This window comes from Pelobates fuscus, chromosome 13 (genome assembly GCF_036172605.1).
Source record: "Pelobates fuscus isolate aPelFus1 chromosome 13, aPelFus1.pri, whole genome shotgun sequence".
NCBI lineage: Eukaryota > Metazoa > Chordata > Amphibia > Anura > Pelobatidae > Pelobates > Pelobates fuscus.
In genome coordinates, this window is record NC_086329.1 from 19,400,137 (window position 1) to 19,416,822 (window position 16,686).

The following is a 16,686-nucleotide window of genomic DNA, read 5'->3' on the forward strand; positions in this document are numbered from 1 at the left end:
TACTAGAATTCCTCAGTTGTATGAATAAGTAAGTAGATGTGCTTAAAGATCTTGGAGAACCAAAACTTGTAAATATATGTCAGGGCTTACCTTAGTTGGGAGTCCGGTATGCAGAGATATGCGCTCTCCCTTGCAAATAAACACAGACCGAGGTGACCAGATAAGGAACCACCTGGCCTGTAAGTCTGCGCACAGGGGCTGTGCAGGATATTGCTTCAAGTCCCAGTACAGGCAAGGACACAAGCAGGAGAATCGTTGAGGATAAGCCAAAAGTCAGAGGGCGCCAGAAGTTAAGATAAACGAGGGTAAGCCAAAGTCAGAGGATGCCAGAGGTCAGGACACACGATAAGCATAAGCCACGGTCAGGAGCCGACTGGAGAACACTGGATCACAAACACAGGAACCAGAGTCAATGAACTGACACTGCCCTCAGGAAGAGGAAGTGTCTTATACCTGGATAATTGGGCATCAGCTTCAGGTGGGCTGAGATTGATAGGAGCAGCTCCATGTAAAATCCAGCCCCAAGTGCGGGAGACAAGGCAAGGATAAACATGATACAGAAATAAGAACTGATGTGTGGCTCAGAGGCAAGATAGCAGGACTACAGCACAGAAGGACCACCGTCTGGCCGTCTGGATGGCATGGTGCGAATCGTGACAATATAGTCCTAAGCAGAAAGGTTATGAATTCTGGAAGCAGTAGAGAGGTATGTTGCTGGACTTAACAGAAATGCCTCCAAGAAGACAACATGCACTAAACAAAATGAAGAAGGTTTTTAATAGATCAGGAGTCCTTAAAGACACAGACTGTATAACTAGCCATGGTCAGAGATTGGATAAATATATAGAAATGATGAAACAAACCAAAAGGTCAGGTGTAAAGGAGATCAGAAAAGTCAGAAATGTATCCATGAAAAACATTAATAACCTTAAGAATAAATAAGAAATACACTTCAAAGCAATTGGAACTATAAAAGAGCAGTGATCCCCCAGTAGTCTAAGGTATACACTGGCTTAATTGAGCCAAGGTGACCCAAGGTGTTTAGTAAAAATACACTCCACACATCCTCTAAAGACTATGGTGCCTGACCTAACCCCCATGCCCCCCCCCCCGCTCGAAATTTCTAAATGGCTGGCATTTGTTTTCAGCATGGAAATACTGTACAAATGTCTTAATATTGCAGACAACGGTGTCCATTCACATAACTGTGTGTGAGTCGATACATTTGTTTCAAATGGGCTTTGAATTGTTTGATATATTATATAGTCATGCTGCATTTTTAAGGAATTTATGAATATGTATCCAAATTATATTCTTTAGTTTATTATTTGGGTTAGTATCATTATTCTTCACACTAGTTTATTAATTCTGGAAAACATATACCACTTCTTAAAGTGGGGAGGGGAAAGCACTGACTGTCTAATTTTTGGCTTTTAATTTTTCTGTAAATAAATTATATATATATAAAATATACATTGCAATAATTTGATTTCAGTTCAACATTGTAAATATTCAAATTTTTTTTTATATCCGATAAAGAGATAATGGATATATACAATATGGTACATTGACTTGACATGTTTACTGATATTATTTATCAGATTTATCAAATGTGTAACTTTACTCTTTTTTTTTTTAATGTTCTTGCTTCATGTGTTTGTTAATTTAGGGAGTACATACAATTCATCTTTCATCATTTGAGTTATCCTTAACAGATAAATCTGCATATATTTGATATGTTCTGCTGGGACTGGGATATCAGAATGTAGCTGTTTTATATCTCCCACTGCAAGATTTATAGTAATGGCTCCAATTCCTCTGCCTTTATTTTAAATCTAATAGTCTGGCGAATATTTCTTGAAAGACAATGTGTTAAAGAGATCATAGGTTTGGTGTTTTGAAGGTGTATAACATCTGCAAATGCATTTAGCAGAGGTAATTAATAGATAACTACAAACACCATAGGTGACATGGGTCACCCTTGTCTTGTTTTATTTCATATATGTAACTTTGTTGTATAAGGATGCATTACTGGCACCATCACATTGGTTTTTCATTCAGAGTTGTAAACATTTTTAAAATGTTTCCAGGAAATCAATATCAGGGGATTTTAAAATAAGAGGCAGATAATTTCACATAATGCCTTCGCTTTATCTAATTCAATAAACATGCAACCAAGGCTCTTTCCCCAAAATAAATCAGTGTATTCTTTTTTTGTCAGTAGCATTTTTATTTTGTATGAATCGTATATGGTTTGCGTGGATTACCCCTTTACTATCTGTGTCTTTCTGTTTATTGGCATCTTGATATAAAATTGTAACTATTTATATGCTCTTCACATTGGTTCTTCTTTGTAAGTCTCTGAGCTCGTTCAGGATGTATTGTGTAGCTTTTCTCCAATCCAACTTGTAGAAATATAAATTCTTCTCAGATTTCTGCTTTGAGAAGTGTTACATTTTCTCCTGGTAATATAAAAATACTCTGACTTACTAGATAAGAGTTTATTTCTTGTAGGTAACGTTAAATTATTCTGTGCAGTTTTTGGTGAATGATTACATATCTTTTTTCTATACTCAAATATATTGCACTTCTGTGGGTAAATCTTAAATCTAAAAAGTTTCAGAAACTGAATTCTCTCTTGATTTCATCCATTCAGTTATTGGGCCAATACGGTATATGCTTTGTTTTATTTGACAGTTTAAGAGCTTGTACTTTATCTTCATTAATTTATTCTATTCTTTCAGTCGCTACTTTTGAGGTTCTTGTTTTTGTTGGGTTCTGTTTGTTTTCTGTAAGTTTCGGTGAATTTTTTTCTTCTTATCTGTGCAGATATTAATTTTCCACTTAAAAGAGAATTATTAACTTTCTGCAAATTTGTGGGATCCATCACTGAACCCTTATTTAGGATTCATGCCCTCATTGTTGACTTGAAAGCTTCCCATATCGTAGTATCTTGAGTTTTTCTGTTTCTATTTTTTATTGAAGGGTCCACTTCTAATAAAATATAGGTGTGGTTTTATCATGTAATGGATTCTGCCTTTGCAACTTTAATTAAGGGTAAACATGTTTTTGAGATCAAGACAATATTGATTCTTCACAAGGAGCTCTGTAGTTTTGAAAATAAATTGAAATCTCTTACCTCTAAATATCAAAGTAATCAAGTAATGTGCTTTTACAAAAGCCTGTATAATTTTATCCCGTGGTTGGTCTACTTTATACACTTTTTATCTTCCTTCATGCTTCTCAGGATCTATTTCCGTGCACATTTCTCCTTTGAAGTCCGTCTCTCTTCATAATTATGTTGTCTGTTGTTTGTTTTCTTATTAAAGGGACACAGTTTGCTGGACATGAACTCAATTTTGTGTGTTGTTTAGTTAATGCGTTAAAAATATGCAACAAATTAATGGAAAAAGCATTGTCTTTTAAATGTTATAAAATTAAACACAGCACTTTCACAGATAAATATCAGTAGCAGACAGACCCCTTCCAGACCAGGAAATTGATTCAGCATTTTGGAGGTCCATTACATGAACGTATTGCCAGCAATCTTCTGCAACTGCATGATTGCAAACGAGTCAAAATGAATCAGAATCTCTAAGGAATTCATCCAACACGATCCTGAATCCATGCCGCGAAGAATTCAGGCTAGTCTGAGTTCTAAGATGGGACCTACCCAGTATTAAAAAAGGTGTACATAAAAAGTTGCCACTGAAATGTATATAACAGGGTTTAACATTTCTGCTCTCCATTAGCCCTTGGTGAATGAAAGCTCAGCCCTAGCAAGTAAAATCTCACCCCTTCGTAGTGCTTGCCATGGTTAATAACTTTTAAGCCTGGCTAATAGCTTAGAACAGGGGTAGGCAACCTTCGGCACTCCAGATGTTGTTGACTACATCCCCCATAATGCTCTTACACCAATAATGCTGGCAAAGCATGATGGGAGGTGTAGTGAAAAAAAAATGTGGTGTGCCGAAGGTTGCCTATGCCTGGATTAGAACTTCAAAATGAGAACCCTGAGCCTAACGTATTAGGGTAACTTGAAGTGAGGGTGGGGGCTGTTGAATTTAATGTTAGTGGCAGATTCCTTGACTTCCTTAAGTGAAGGCAAAGAAGCTCCGGTAAATTGGGTGCAGTCAAGTTAAGCTCTCAAACCAAATCATTGGGGGTTCGGTTTTTCGAAAAACGGGATGTTGCTCATGACTATTGAATTCATTGAGATGCACCTGGCTTACCCCAAGTTTTAGAAACATAAAATCATATATTAAAATAGTCAATTTTCTTGGTTAAATGCTTGGTGTAGGGGATTGGTTGTCTGTGTCTGATGTTTCAGAGTCATATAGTATGTGCAGGCCTGGTGATTTGAGGTTTAACAGATGGTTCTCGGACTACGCTCTCCAGCCGTTTGCTGTGTCCTTTCGTCTGCATTCACATTAATCTGTTTCTCATTGATTTTTCCGATCTCTGAAACTCGGAGCCCCAGCCGGATTCTTTAAGAGAAAAATAGCATCTTCTCACCGGCTCACACTTTAATCAGGAAAATGGCTTTTCTTTATCAGAATGGCCTAGCCGAGAGGAAGTCGAGCTATAAAAGAATGAAAGCGGGGAGGTGGGGCAGCAAGACTAATTTAACTCATTTACTCCCAGCTGATTGTAGAATGCTAAATATTGACTTATTTCTGCTATAGTTTTAAGAAAACTAATCCATATATTGCAGTGCAGCGCAGCTCTATTTGCAAAGATAACACTAACCGGTACAATAAAGGTTTTTTTTTGTTTTGTTTTTTTTTTATTTTTTTTAAGGAGGTTGATATTCGTGTCTAGGCTTTTTTTTAGATTACTGTCTCTAATCCCCTCCCTGCATCCCTATCTTTATGCTAAGTACATAAATATTCACTGGTTGTCTTCTAAGGCAATTAATTTGAGTAGGCACTTAGTTCTGTGGGTACATTTAATAAACTTGATGTTAGATGCTCGTTTTCCACCCATTTCCCTCCAATGTTGTAGACTTTGATTATACCATCATCTTTCAGTTCTTGTTTGACCTTTCGCCTCCAGTCTAATCCAGCAGGATACCTTCACTGTGACCTTTAGACAAAGAATGTCAGCACCTCTCGTACCTCCTCCTTCATAGCTGTCACTATTACCCTTCTTCCCTATAAAAAAAAATAAATAATAATAAATAAATCCCTTTATCTCTGATGGCAACATGTTTTGGTGCAATTTATCAAGGACTAGGTGATGGATGAAGTATAGTCTTTCTGTTGTACAATGTTTTAAAAAGGGACAATGTGAACACCACTCAGCCACTGAGAAAATTCCCCGAACCTAGATTAGCGAACTAGCTACTAGATATTATTTTTCGGGGTAGGGTTTATATTACGAGCATTCCCCCAAAATAAGCTAGGGCTTATTTTCGGGGGAAAGGTTTAAAAATAATATCAGGAAGTATTACTTTACTGAGAGGGTAGTGGATGCATGGAATAGCCTTCCAGCTGAAGTGGTAGAGGTTAACACAGTGAAGGAGTTTAAGCATGTGTGGGATAGGTATAAGGCTATGCTAACTATAGGATAAGGCCAGGGACTAATGAAAGTATTTAGAAAATTGGGCAGACTAGATGGGCCGAATGGTTCTCATCTGCCGTCACACTGGGAGTTGGGTGCATGTTGTTATTCTTTTTTTTACAAACTAATGCATGTTCTTAGTTGACTTGCTGTAGGCCCCTACTACCACTGTCTCCCAGCAATGCTTTTTTTATTACAAGCACATTTTGCTATAGATTAGTTCTGTCACTGTGTCACTATGCATAGTGAGCCACAGGTTGCTTCTTACTTTGTCATAGCTGCGTCTGGCGCCAGCTGTGACAGTGACAGTCCGCGTGCATCAATGTAGCCGAATACAATGTAAAACTCAGCTTCAAATGGTAGAGAAAACCTAGCCGGAGTAAAAAAAAAAAAAGACAAGTGATTAGCAGGATGGAAGAAGGGAAATTGCTGGAGATCCTATCAGCGAGGCCGTGCGGTGTGCTGCGCTGCCGTTAGCCTTCAAGGTGCTTTTGAGATTCCAGAGAGATGTATGGGCCACTTAACCTGCATCAAACCCAAGACAAAGAGTACTCAGCTCCTCCGTTGGAGGATGTGTCAAGAGCAGCTCGCAGAGCAGACAAATGCCTCTCTGGGCCACTAAGTACTGCGTCTGTGTGATCCGTATCTCCCCATCCAGCTTGATACTGAGTCAAGGCTGTAACCCTTTATTTGCTGCTGTGTAACGCGCTCAGTGAGAGCTAACCACCTTATGACAGTGCGAGACGATTAGGGGGTGTAATGCAAACTGATGATGTGAACCAATTAACGACTACAAGTGATTTTTAATGCCTCACTGCCTGGAAGACACGCAGCACCTTGTAGCCTAGTGGATTAGAATCGCTAAGCTGCAGTTAAAGTTGCAAGCGAGGAAAAAACTGCTTTTCATTTCTTATGTTTTCAAATCAAGAGAGGGTTTACACACTTTGATAAATAAACTGGGTAGGGTATTATAGGAGCTGAAGTGGTTTTAACACTGCTTTACAAATGTCTGCCTTCTCATTTATAAACATGATATAGGACCGCAGTGCGTTAATTAAGGAGGTTGATAGTGGCTACTAAAAATCGCGCTGTACCTAGCCCACCAAGGACCCCTCAGCGTTCGGTACGATGCATGCACGGTTTAAAATTAAAATTGTGGGGTGTTTTCCTTTTCATATTCTCATTGAATTGAGTTTTCATTTACACAATTAGGACATGGCAAAATTCTAAAGGTGAGCTTGAATATAAATGAAAAAGTAATGAACATATGGAACTGCTTGTGAGTAGAGATATAACAGATTAAGGAGCTCAAACATCCAAACTGCAGTAAATGTTCTTTTATTGAAATATACGAACATTGGCGTTACATGCACAGTAAAATGCTGGTTAGTAATATTACCAGGTTAGACAGTCCTCTATATAAAATATTTGCGTCCAATCTATTCACCACTTTTTTCCAATATAGATATCCATCCCATTTGTCCTGCGCTAGTCTTGTCACATGCAAGTCTCTCACAGTCTCTGCCCGTGTCACAAAACGATTTAATTATAAAAGCAGACAGACCCCAGTGTCCCCCGGCTGTACCAGAGCACAAATAAGCGTGCAATCAAAATCGGCAATTACCTCTGGAATTTAGTGTAAACAGACCTATAATCAGACAACAAACAGAGCTGTTTAGCATTCTTCTCGCACTGCGCTGTGCGCAGGGCAATTTCCCTTTATTTTTCTTCAGCTGTTCAGCAGAAAAAAAAAAAAAACGAGCAAGGGCATTCATGCAATTAGCATAATTACTGCACATTGGCCATATCGAGAGTGGATTCTCTCTGGAGCTCCCTCGCCCCCTGCTCCTAGGTGCCATAACCCCCTCCTCTCAGACTCCTCATCCCTTAGAACATCATAGATGGGTATACTTCAGGCTGTGGAGAACAATGCTAAGGCTAATGGTTTGGTTGTAATAATGGTGTGAATCAGAAACCAGGTCCAGATTAGTGCAGTGGGGTCAGTAACTTGAGAATGTTAAGATGTCGATGAATGTTTTGTGATGCTTCCCTCAGAGACGGCAGGATAGGCCAGTGAAAGCACGTAAAGGCGCGTCTCTGTAGGCCAAAGTGCAATTTTACTATTCACTGAATAAGCAGCCGCAGAGAGACACAGGGCTATTCACTTAAACAGGGAATTAACACGAAAAGCGCAGAATTGGAGATATCGCCATCTCTGCTATTCTTTGCATGTAGGCGATTTGTCCTAAACTTTGCAATTCTCTAGTCATTTCCTCACAATTCATGGTTCTGTAAACCGCCCTAGCAGTCACCCCTACTCCTAGAATTGTTTTATTATGGTGACTGTGAATTCTGTGAATGATTGCAGAATGTCTATGGCCTTTACATGCAATGTGTCATATCTATTATCACAATGTAGACATATCATGTATGTAACATGGGTAGCTTATTTCTGGCTATGCATGTCTCGCCGTTAGTGAGGAAATGTAATATTGCACTTCCCAAGCTGTGTCTGAAATAACACAGGTAAATGGAGTGTTTGTATTTCAGCCAGTATTGTTTTTCCCTGAATAACACCACTTTCATGTAATTTTTTTTCCATTCGTTCTCCCATCTGATGTTTATCAGCAGAAAAAAAAATTGGCAAATAGCTCACTGCCCCCACAACCCTGCCCCTTCTGCCCGTTCGGAGATAGATTGAGGCTGCCTCCTGCTTACCTACATTACTGGTCAGTACAGCCACCCAAGGTGACTGTTATCACTTAATTAAATCCTTGCACGCTGAGATGAAAAAACAACAGTGCTCATTCATTCATAACCTGAGGAGAGAGGCATGTCCTCCCTCCCTCCCTCTCACTCCCTTATCCCTGGTTGCCTTCCTCCATCTCTCTATCCTTAGCCAACGCTGTCTCTGCCTCACCCTGTCAGTGCTGGCTTCTCTGAGTGCAGACAATTCTCTCTTTGCTTCACTCCCAGAGTGCCCGCAATTCTCTTTCTACCACTTGCTTCACCCTCTGATCAATTATCTAACTTTGTGACACTAACTTTTTACAACTATTCGTAATATCACACAGCTGTCTCCGCTTTTGGTCACTTTTTAGGTAAAGGTACTGTGCACCAAACTGCCTTTCACGATTAATATTGTGATCAAGGTTATATCATTTATATTCCATTAAAGGTGCTGTCACTAATTGTCACCAAAGTCTTCCATTTTTTTATATTGTTTTACTGCTTTTTGTTAAAAAAAAACCAAAACTGTTGAGTTAATAAATAATGATTGTCATTTGATAGTGGCAGAACATTAACTACTTAATCTCATCAAAGTGGTTATGGTGTCTGGAATCCCCTGGCACTGACATTCCATTCAGGATTAAACTGTTCTATGCTATACAAGAGTCCCCAGCAGCCCATGCCTTCTGTGCTGCTTGGGCTAATGAGGAAGTATTAGCCTGAGCTGTAATGGGTGAGAGTGTCAGAAGACCGCTTAGGTCCTATCACAGCGCCCATTGCTGGAATGAATTGATATGGCTAGTAGGAAATGTGTGATCTCTGCCGTAGCCATACCTCCAGTAGGGACCCTTTAATGTTAAACTGTTTGAAAATATTTTAAAACTGATTGGAGGGACAGCAGCAGATGATTCTAGGCACTGTAACCACTTTAATAAGATAAAATTATTATAGCTCCTATAGTATCCCTTAAATAATCAGCACTAGGAATTCTCAATGTCATATAAAGGAACAAAGATGGATCATAAAGTGCATGTGTCATTACATTGTGCTATGTAAGAGCTAAAAGGGAGAATTTTGAAGCTGCTTCTGCGACTTCTTTTTGCCGATGGAAAGGGATTCTTCTGACATGATGTGCCAATAGATGCCTTCAGCCTCTCATTGCGCATGCACAAGGTTATCTACATCTTGTCTTATGGGATCTTGCAAAGACCCCTGTTTTTTACGGTCACACATGGGTGAGAGAGTGTCCTTGATATAGGCTCTGGACACCATTGAGGAGATATGGAGGTTTCGGTAAATATGTCAAACCCCCATCCACAAGAGACAGTGTTGCTTTAATATCCATGGTTTCCTTATATTTCGTCTTTTTATCAGTACTCCTCACTTATGCCTTTCAAACCCTTTCCAACGCTCTCTCCAATGATCCATTTGATATTGTTTGCTGTTACTGTATGTATAAACACATCTGAATGGACGCTTTACATGGGAACAAAGGAGGCTCAATCGCCTTTATCTTTTTATTCTTATATTGATGCTTTTCATACAGCTTACATAATGGCAGAGAAATGTAGATGAAATAATGCATGTATTTTATACGTATCCTGCATCAATACTCTATTTTTTTTTTCCAGGAAGGAATATTTATATTTTATATTTATATATCATTTGCAGTAGCTAATTGTGCCTCAGTTGCTTGACGTCTCTCATGGAAAACAACCTTTTATGAACACATGTTTAGCAGTACTTGAACACATTAGAATGTTTCTGAAGTTGGCCGTCTGATCTTTATTGCTGTTACAAATTGATTGCAAAGTTTCCCAGGATTCTGACAGTTTAACCGGCCCCTGGTAAAACGAGCTGCCAACCAAAAGTGAGACTGAAAACAGATAATTGCTAATGGGCCAGTATAAAAAAAGCAAGCGGACAAATTCAAATTGTTATTTTATTCTAGCGTTGTCAGACTTAACTTTTTAGAGTACTGGTATTCAGCCTTGTGTTCCCTATGCAAAATGTGGGAGTTTAAATTGGTGGTAAACAGACCAGTTGTGGAAAACAATACATCTACTGATATTCTACTGTTAATGACAGTCGCGCCCATCTATTTTACGGTCTATTTCTATTTATGTAATTGTCTCTATTCAGTTGTCTCCCCATATGTTGGGGCTGTCAGTTCTACCTTGTGTATACTTTCTCTCCTTCTGTGTATGACTGTATCTCTGTTTGTCTCTCCTGCTCAGGATAATTATTGTGTAACCCTGCCACTGTGTAACTCTCCCCTTTCCCAGTGACTGTCTCCCTGCCTCTCCGTTTGTGACTGTCTCTTGTTCTTTTCCCTGCAGTCTCTGGACGGATTTGTATTTGCACTAAACCAAGAAGGGAAATTTTTGTACATTTCGGAGACTGTGTCCATCTACCTTGGCTTGTCTCAGGTGAGTGTCCCTCATGTGTCTCTTCACGCTAACACTCACATGTAAACTTGGCACAGTGTGGAGCCTGATTTAACCATAACTACTAACACAAAGTCAAAGCTTTGTATGGAATAAACACCTGCGCACCTGCCATCTCTTCTGATGTCTAACGCAGTACATACATCACCAACATTTATAAAATTTCTTCACAGACGAGCTATAGGTTTATCATTCAGGTTTAATCAACTAATATCTAATCACATTTGTGTCCTAGTACTGCACTATATATTTGTTTTTGTTCTAACAAGTTCTGTCGTAAGTAATAAATATGGTACAAATAGCTTTATAAAGTGAATTTTCTGCAATTTGTTAACAATATCTAAACCTTTCTTTTTTCCTCTTGCTATTTGCATACAATATTGGGTGGGTTTTAAAGACATAAAAAACCCCCAGAATATAGAAGAAAAAAAAAAAAAAGTTAAAAGGGTTCTCCTAGATTTGCACTTAATGGATACCAAGTTAAAACCCAAATCAAGATGGTTAGATCTCACCAATGAATCCAAACATAGTGAGTCAGAATGTGCAATCATGCTATAGATCCATAACACAGTCAATAAACGATATACTTTTACATAGACAAAACACTCCGCAATGATCTATGTGTTCACTTGCCCCATCCCTCTGTCCTGACCTTTGTTGACTGTCTGTGTACCTGTATAACTCTTGCATAGTGCATTACAGTGAAAAAGGCTGTTCCATGGGCACTGCCCAGCAATATATGTAGAGTTTTTTTTCTTTATCCCAAAGGGCCTTTGCTCTCTGCCTGCTGTGACCTAGGCAAGGGCAGCAAAGTGTAAGCCGGTTGTCCCTAGTGTCCTATTATCGACTGTTCTTGGCAAGCTTTGCATTATGGGACCTGACACTGTCACTGCTGCCTGCTCACCTATTCCATTAAATAAGGCCCAGCAGACTGATAACTTCAGTGCATCTTAATATAATTCAGATGGTGAGGTGTGGGCCAAGCCCTTGCAATATCGTATACCACTATTTCTATACCATTAACCATCGCATTTTCACTAGAAAAGGTTTATTTTTTCTAGGATGAAGTGGGGAATAAATATTACATTTGTATATGGTTTTTGTGTTTTTAAATACACATCCGTTTGCAAAGCTGGCGAGTACTCTTTTTATTGGATTTGTGTGTGTGTGTATATATATATATATAGATAGAGAGAGAGAGAGAGAGACCTTTGTAACGCCAAAATGTGATGTAATTCCAGTAAAATACAAGTTTAGCAGGCTAAGATTGCCACAAGGCATATGTATGTATATGTGTTTGTAGTATCAGCTAGTTAATTACACGTAGCTAAGATACTGTCATCACTGTACTAACCAGGTGCAGGAATGTAAGAACTGGAATTACGCGTCCCTCTCCTTTGTATCAGATGAGCCACGTGGTTAGACCGGATGGATGAGTTTAGACTCTATTCATTAAATAGGTTAAGGGTATGTGTGGGTGTAGTTAATTGTGGGAGGAGCTACAGTGCTATATAAGGAATGTACTCTATGTATTCAGTACTCAGACTTTGCTGTATTTTGGTGACGCTAGTCCCTCTGAGTCCCGATCGGTGATCCAATAAAGAATCTCTTCCTTCCTGAAGAAACCTGTGTCCATCTCTCTGTGCTTGGCTTCCGTCAGTTTCTCCGGTATCATTTGGTGCGTTGGCCGGGAAGCTCATCGTTCAACGGTAGCTGAGAGGCAGAGGCGTGAGACGGTCTATCTTTGCCCACGTTCTCTACGGCTGCACCCCTGAACTTCTGCGTGGACCTCCCTTCGTCTCGGCGCCACTGGTCTGTTGTCCAGGAGATCATCGGCCTCTACGTGAGAAGTGCTGGGGTGTCCCCGTCGATGAGTGTGAACTCAGGTTCAGGAACGAGGAGGTAAGATAACTGCTGTTTTAGACGGCAGGACCCGCTAGGGGTATACCGATTGTGCGGTAGGCCCAAAGGGGTTTTTGAATCTGTATCTGCCCCCTCTGTCGGAGGGAAGGAGCGAAGGCGCACCGCTCGATCGAACGCTCTTTAGTCAGACCGTTTGATTTGGTTAGTCAGGCGGGGTCCTGGTGTAAGATAGCCCTAGCCGGACACCGGTGTCTTGTCTAGACTAGCGTTCTAGGGTGTATATTACGTTCGCTAGGTCGGAGGGACCGGGAGACTAAGCGGCGCCTGTGTAAATTCGGTTCGCTAGTTCTCATCCTATCTGGGCTAAGTGGGAAGGCGTGTAAATTTGGAACCCACTAGACTTTTGATAGTACGACTAAGAGGCGCCTGTGTAAATTCGGATCTCTAGCTCGTTGTATAGTGCGACTAAGAGGCGCCTGTGTAAATTCGGTTCTCTAGCTCGCTATGTATATGTGGTGATTGGGCAGTGTGGCTAACCAAAACGGGTGTATATAGTTTTAGGTAGTCCATTCAAGGTACTGGCCAATAGTTTAGTTGGGAATTGTAAATGTGTTAACGATTGTTTTAGTAAAGTGTATATCTTGTTAGATAGCGCGAGCTCAGCCGTCTAGCGAGAGTGTTAATAGTGTGTTGCTGTATTATAGTGCACGGTACCATAACCCTGTATATTTACTGACATTATATAATAAGTACTAATCATTGTCGTCCATTGCATGTTTAACACCATAACCACTAATAATTGTATTGTGACCTTAACTTGTGCTTTGACCTATGCTAACCGTACTGTAACCGCTATTTGTAAAAGACGATGTTACTGGGTGTGTTATAGACGGGTAATTCGTATATAGAGAATTATAGCGTGGGTGACTGTGTAGTTACGCCAAAGGGCATAATATTGATTATATAGTGACTGGTGTAGCAGCTGTGTGTGTACGGGAATTCCCTGAGTGTTTATTGTTATTGTGTACGTTTCACTTGATAACCGTACCACGTGGTGCTGTTGCCAGAGGAAACGGGTGTGACTGTTGAATAGTACGCGTGTATAGTAATCGTTGTCGACGACGTTCCACTGTTAAATATGGGCGCGTCGCAGTCAACGATTCCGGATCCCTTAGGATGTATGGTTAAGAATTTTAAAAAGGGATTCAAAGTTTGTGATTTTGGGGTTAAGATGTCCCCTGTACGTTTGGTCACTTTGTGCACTAGGGAGTGGCCTACTTTGGTTGCGGCATGGCCGCCACGTGGCAGTTTGGATCCAACTCTGGTACAGCGCTTACACGTGGCTGTATCAGGTAGGCCTGAACTTTACGGCCAGTTTCCTTATATTGATTGTTGGAGACAGGCCGTAAATGACTCGCCAAAATGGCTCCGGACATGCCACGAGGAACAGTGTCGCCTCATGGTAGCTAGGACTTGTTCGTCCACTAGGACTGGTGTTAGGCCCATTTTGGACACGCCCCCTGAGTCCGAGATCCCTTTGCCGCCCCCTTACTTTCCGGTAAGAGGAAGTGACGCAAATACAGGAAGTCCTGTAACCCTTCCCTCATTACCCTCATCCACTTCCGCTTCCTCCTCCAGTACAGGATCCACCCCCCCTCGTACTAAATCTCCCCTTCCGGAACCAGAACCCACCCCCATTAGAAACGAATATCCTGATTTGGCGCCACTTCAGACTTCCGGTCAAGCTTCATCTAGCTCGGCCCGAAGTGTTCTATTCACTACCTTTTCCCAAAACCAACCTCCCACATCCCCATACCCTATATCTCCCCGACCGGAACCCATGACTGACGCTTCCCTACGTAGCCCCATCCAAACCCGACAGTTGACTGGTGCCCAACAATTAAAGCACTATCAGATGCCTCTTCGCTTAAATCCCGGGTCAGCTTATATCGATGCCGCAGGTCAAATGGCACACGCTGACCCTGTCTTCGTATATGTCCCTTTCACCACTACCGACCTTTTAAACTGGAAGACCCATAATTCCTCGTATACTGAGAAACCACAAGCCATGACTGATCTGTTCACCTCAATAGTACAGACGCATAATCCGACATGGGCTGATTGCCAGCAGTTACTAATGACTTTATTTAACAATGAGGAAAGGACAAGAATAAATCAAGCAGCCATTAAAGCATTAGAGGATAGAGCCCGTGCTTTGAACCAAGCTAATCCAGCAGCATGGGCCGCAACACATTATCCCAACACTGATCCCGATTGGAACGTAAATGGTGCTGATATGGTTCAACTCAGAGCCTATAGAGACGCTATAATTGCTGGCATGAAAGCCGGAGGAAAGAAAGCCATTAACATGTCGAAGACAGTTGAGGTGATCCAGAAAAGCGATGAAGCGCCCAGTGTCTTTTATGACCGATTATTGGAGGCGTACCGCTTGTACACCCCCTTTAATCCGGAAGACGCAGACAATTCCCGAATGGTTAACTCCGCCTTTGTCAGCCAAGCTTACGGAGATATTAAGCGCAAGCTACAAAAGTTAGAAGGGTTTGCAGGTATGTCAATCTCCCAACTAATGGAGGTAGCTAATAAGGTCTATATGAATAGGGAAACAGAAAGCAAGAAAGAGGAGGAGCGCAAGATGCGTAAAAAGGCTGATATGCTAGCGGTAGCGATCGCAGGCGTAGATAAACGGGGCCCAGATAGAGGCAATAATAGATGGAGTAGGGAGCCTTTGAGTAGGGATCAGTGTGCGTATTGCAAGGAAGAAGGGCATTGGAGGAACGAATGTCCGCAAAGAGAGCAGTACGAGAGAGACCAACCCAGGGCAGGCTACGGAAACTTTAGAGGCAGAGCGAGAGGTAGAGGAGGCCCCGGAGGGAGTAATGGGTATAGAGGGAGTAATGGGAACAGAGGAAGTGTTAGGGAAGATAGGTATATTCCAGCAGCGCAAAGGTCCCGCGATAGAGAAGGTAGGGACTTCGTAGGATTGGCTGACACGGTCATGGAGGACTATTGATACCGACCGGGCTCCATCCCCCTTGGTCGAGCGGAGCCTATGGTCGATGTATCAATAGGGGGGAAAAGGAGTGCGTTCATGATCGACACTGGTGCTGAACATTCAGTGGTGACTAATCTAGTTGCTCCTCCATCTGGAAGGACTATTACTGTGATAGGAGCAACTGGAAGAAGTGCTGAAAGACCGGTTCTTAAAAGTCGACTCTGTACATTGGGAGGCCACGTAGTAAAACACCAATTCCTTTATATGCCTGAATGTCCAGTCCAATTGCTGGGACGTGATATGCTATCCAAATTACAAGCGCAGATTACGTTCCTACCAGATGGAACAACATCTTTAAAGTTTAATGGACCTTCAGGTATTATGACTTTATCCGTACCAAAGGAAGAAGAGCGGCGACTTTATACAGTGTTGACTAGCCAAAACCCTAGGAGTGATGAGACATTGTTTAACATACCAGGAGTTTGGGCAGAGAACAACCCACCAGGACTGGCCCGCAATATTCCACCAATAAAAATTGAACTGAAACATGGGGTTTATCCAGTGAGCCTAAGACAATATCACATTCCGCAGAAGGCTAAGAAGAACATCCAATCCTATCTGGATAAGTTCATACGGTATGGTATCCTAAAATTCTGTACTTCCCCCTGGAACACCCCATTGCTGCCTGTTCAAAAGCCCGGCACAGATGAGTATCGACCTGTGCAGGACTTAAGAGCAGTCAATGATGCGGTTGTTAGCATACATCCAGTTGTACCCAATCCATATAACCTGCTTGCTTTAATTCCGGGCGGGGCTACTTACTTCACAGTCTTAGATCTCAAAGATGCCTTCTTTTGCCTCCGAATTGCCGCAGAAAGTCAATGTATTTTCGCTTTCCAATGGGAGAACGCTGTAACGGGCTCAAAACGCCAAATGACTTGGACAAGACTGCCCCAAGGGTTTAAAAATTCACCTACCCTATTTGGTTCAGCCCTAAGTCAAGATCTATTGGATTTCGAGTCCATCCCAGGAGAGTGTGTATTGTTACAATATGTAGATGACTTGTTGATA

The 16,686-nt window shown here is 41.2% G+C and overlaps 1 protein-coding gene across 7 annotated transcripts in view; it reads left to right on the forward strand.

The window, feature by feature from the left end:
* Nucleotides 1-16,686, forward strand: part of NPAS3 (neuronal PAS domain protein 3) — a 366,208-nt gene that overhangs the window by 270,302 nt on the left and 79,220 nt on the right. For 6 of the 7 annotated variants that reach the window (XM_063439892.1, XM_063439893.1, XM_063439894.1 and 3 more), the window contains one exon: nt 10,632-10,721. The exons of the other annotated variant lie outside the window; for it this stretch is intronic. In XM_063439892.1, the coding sequence (XP_063295962.1) occupies nt 10,632-10,721 (90 nt within the window). The remainder of the gene's footprint in view (nt 1-10,631; nt 10,722-16,686) is intronic. 7 annotated transcript variants of the gene reach the window in all.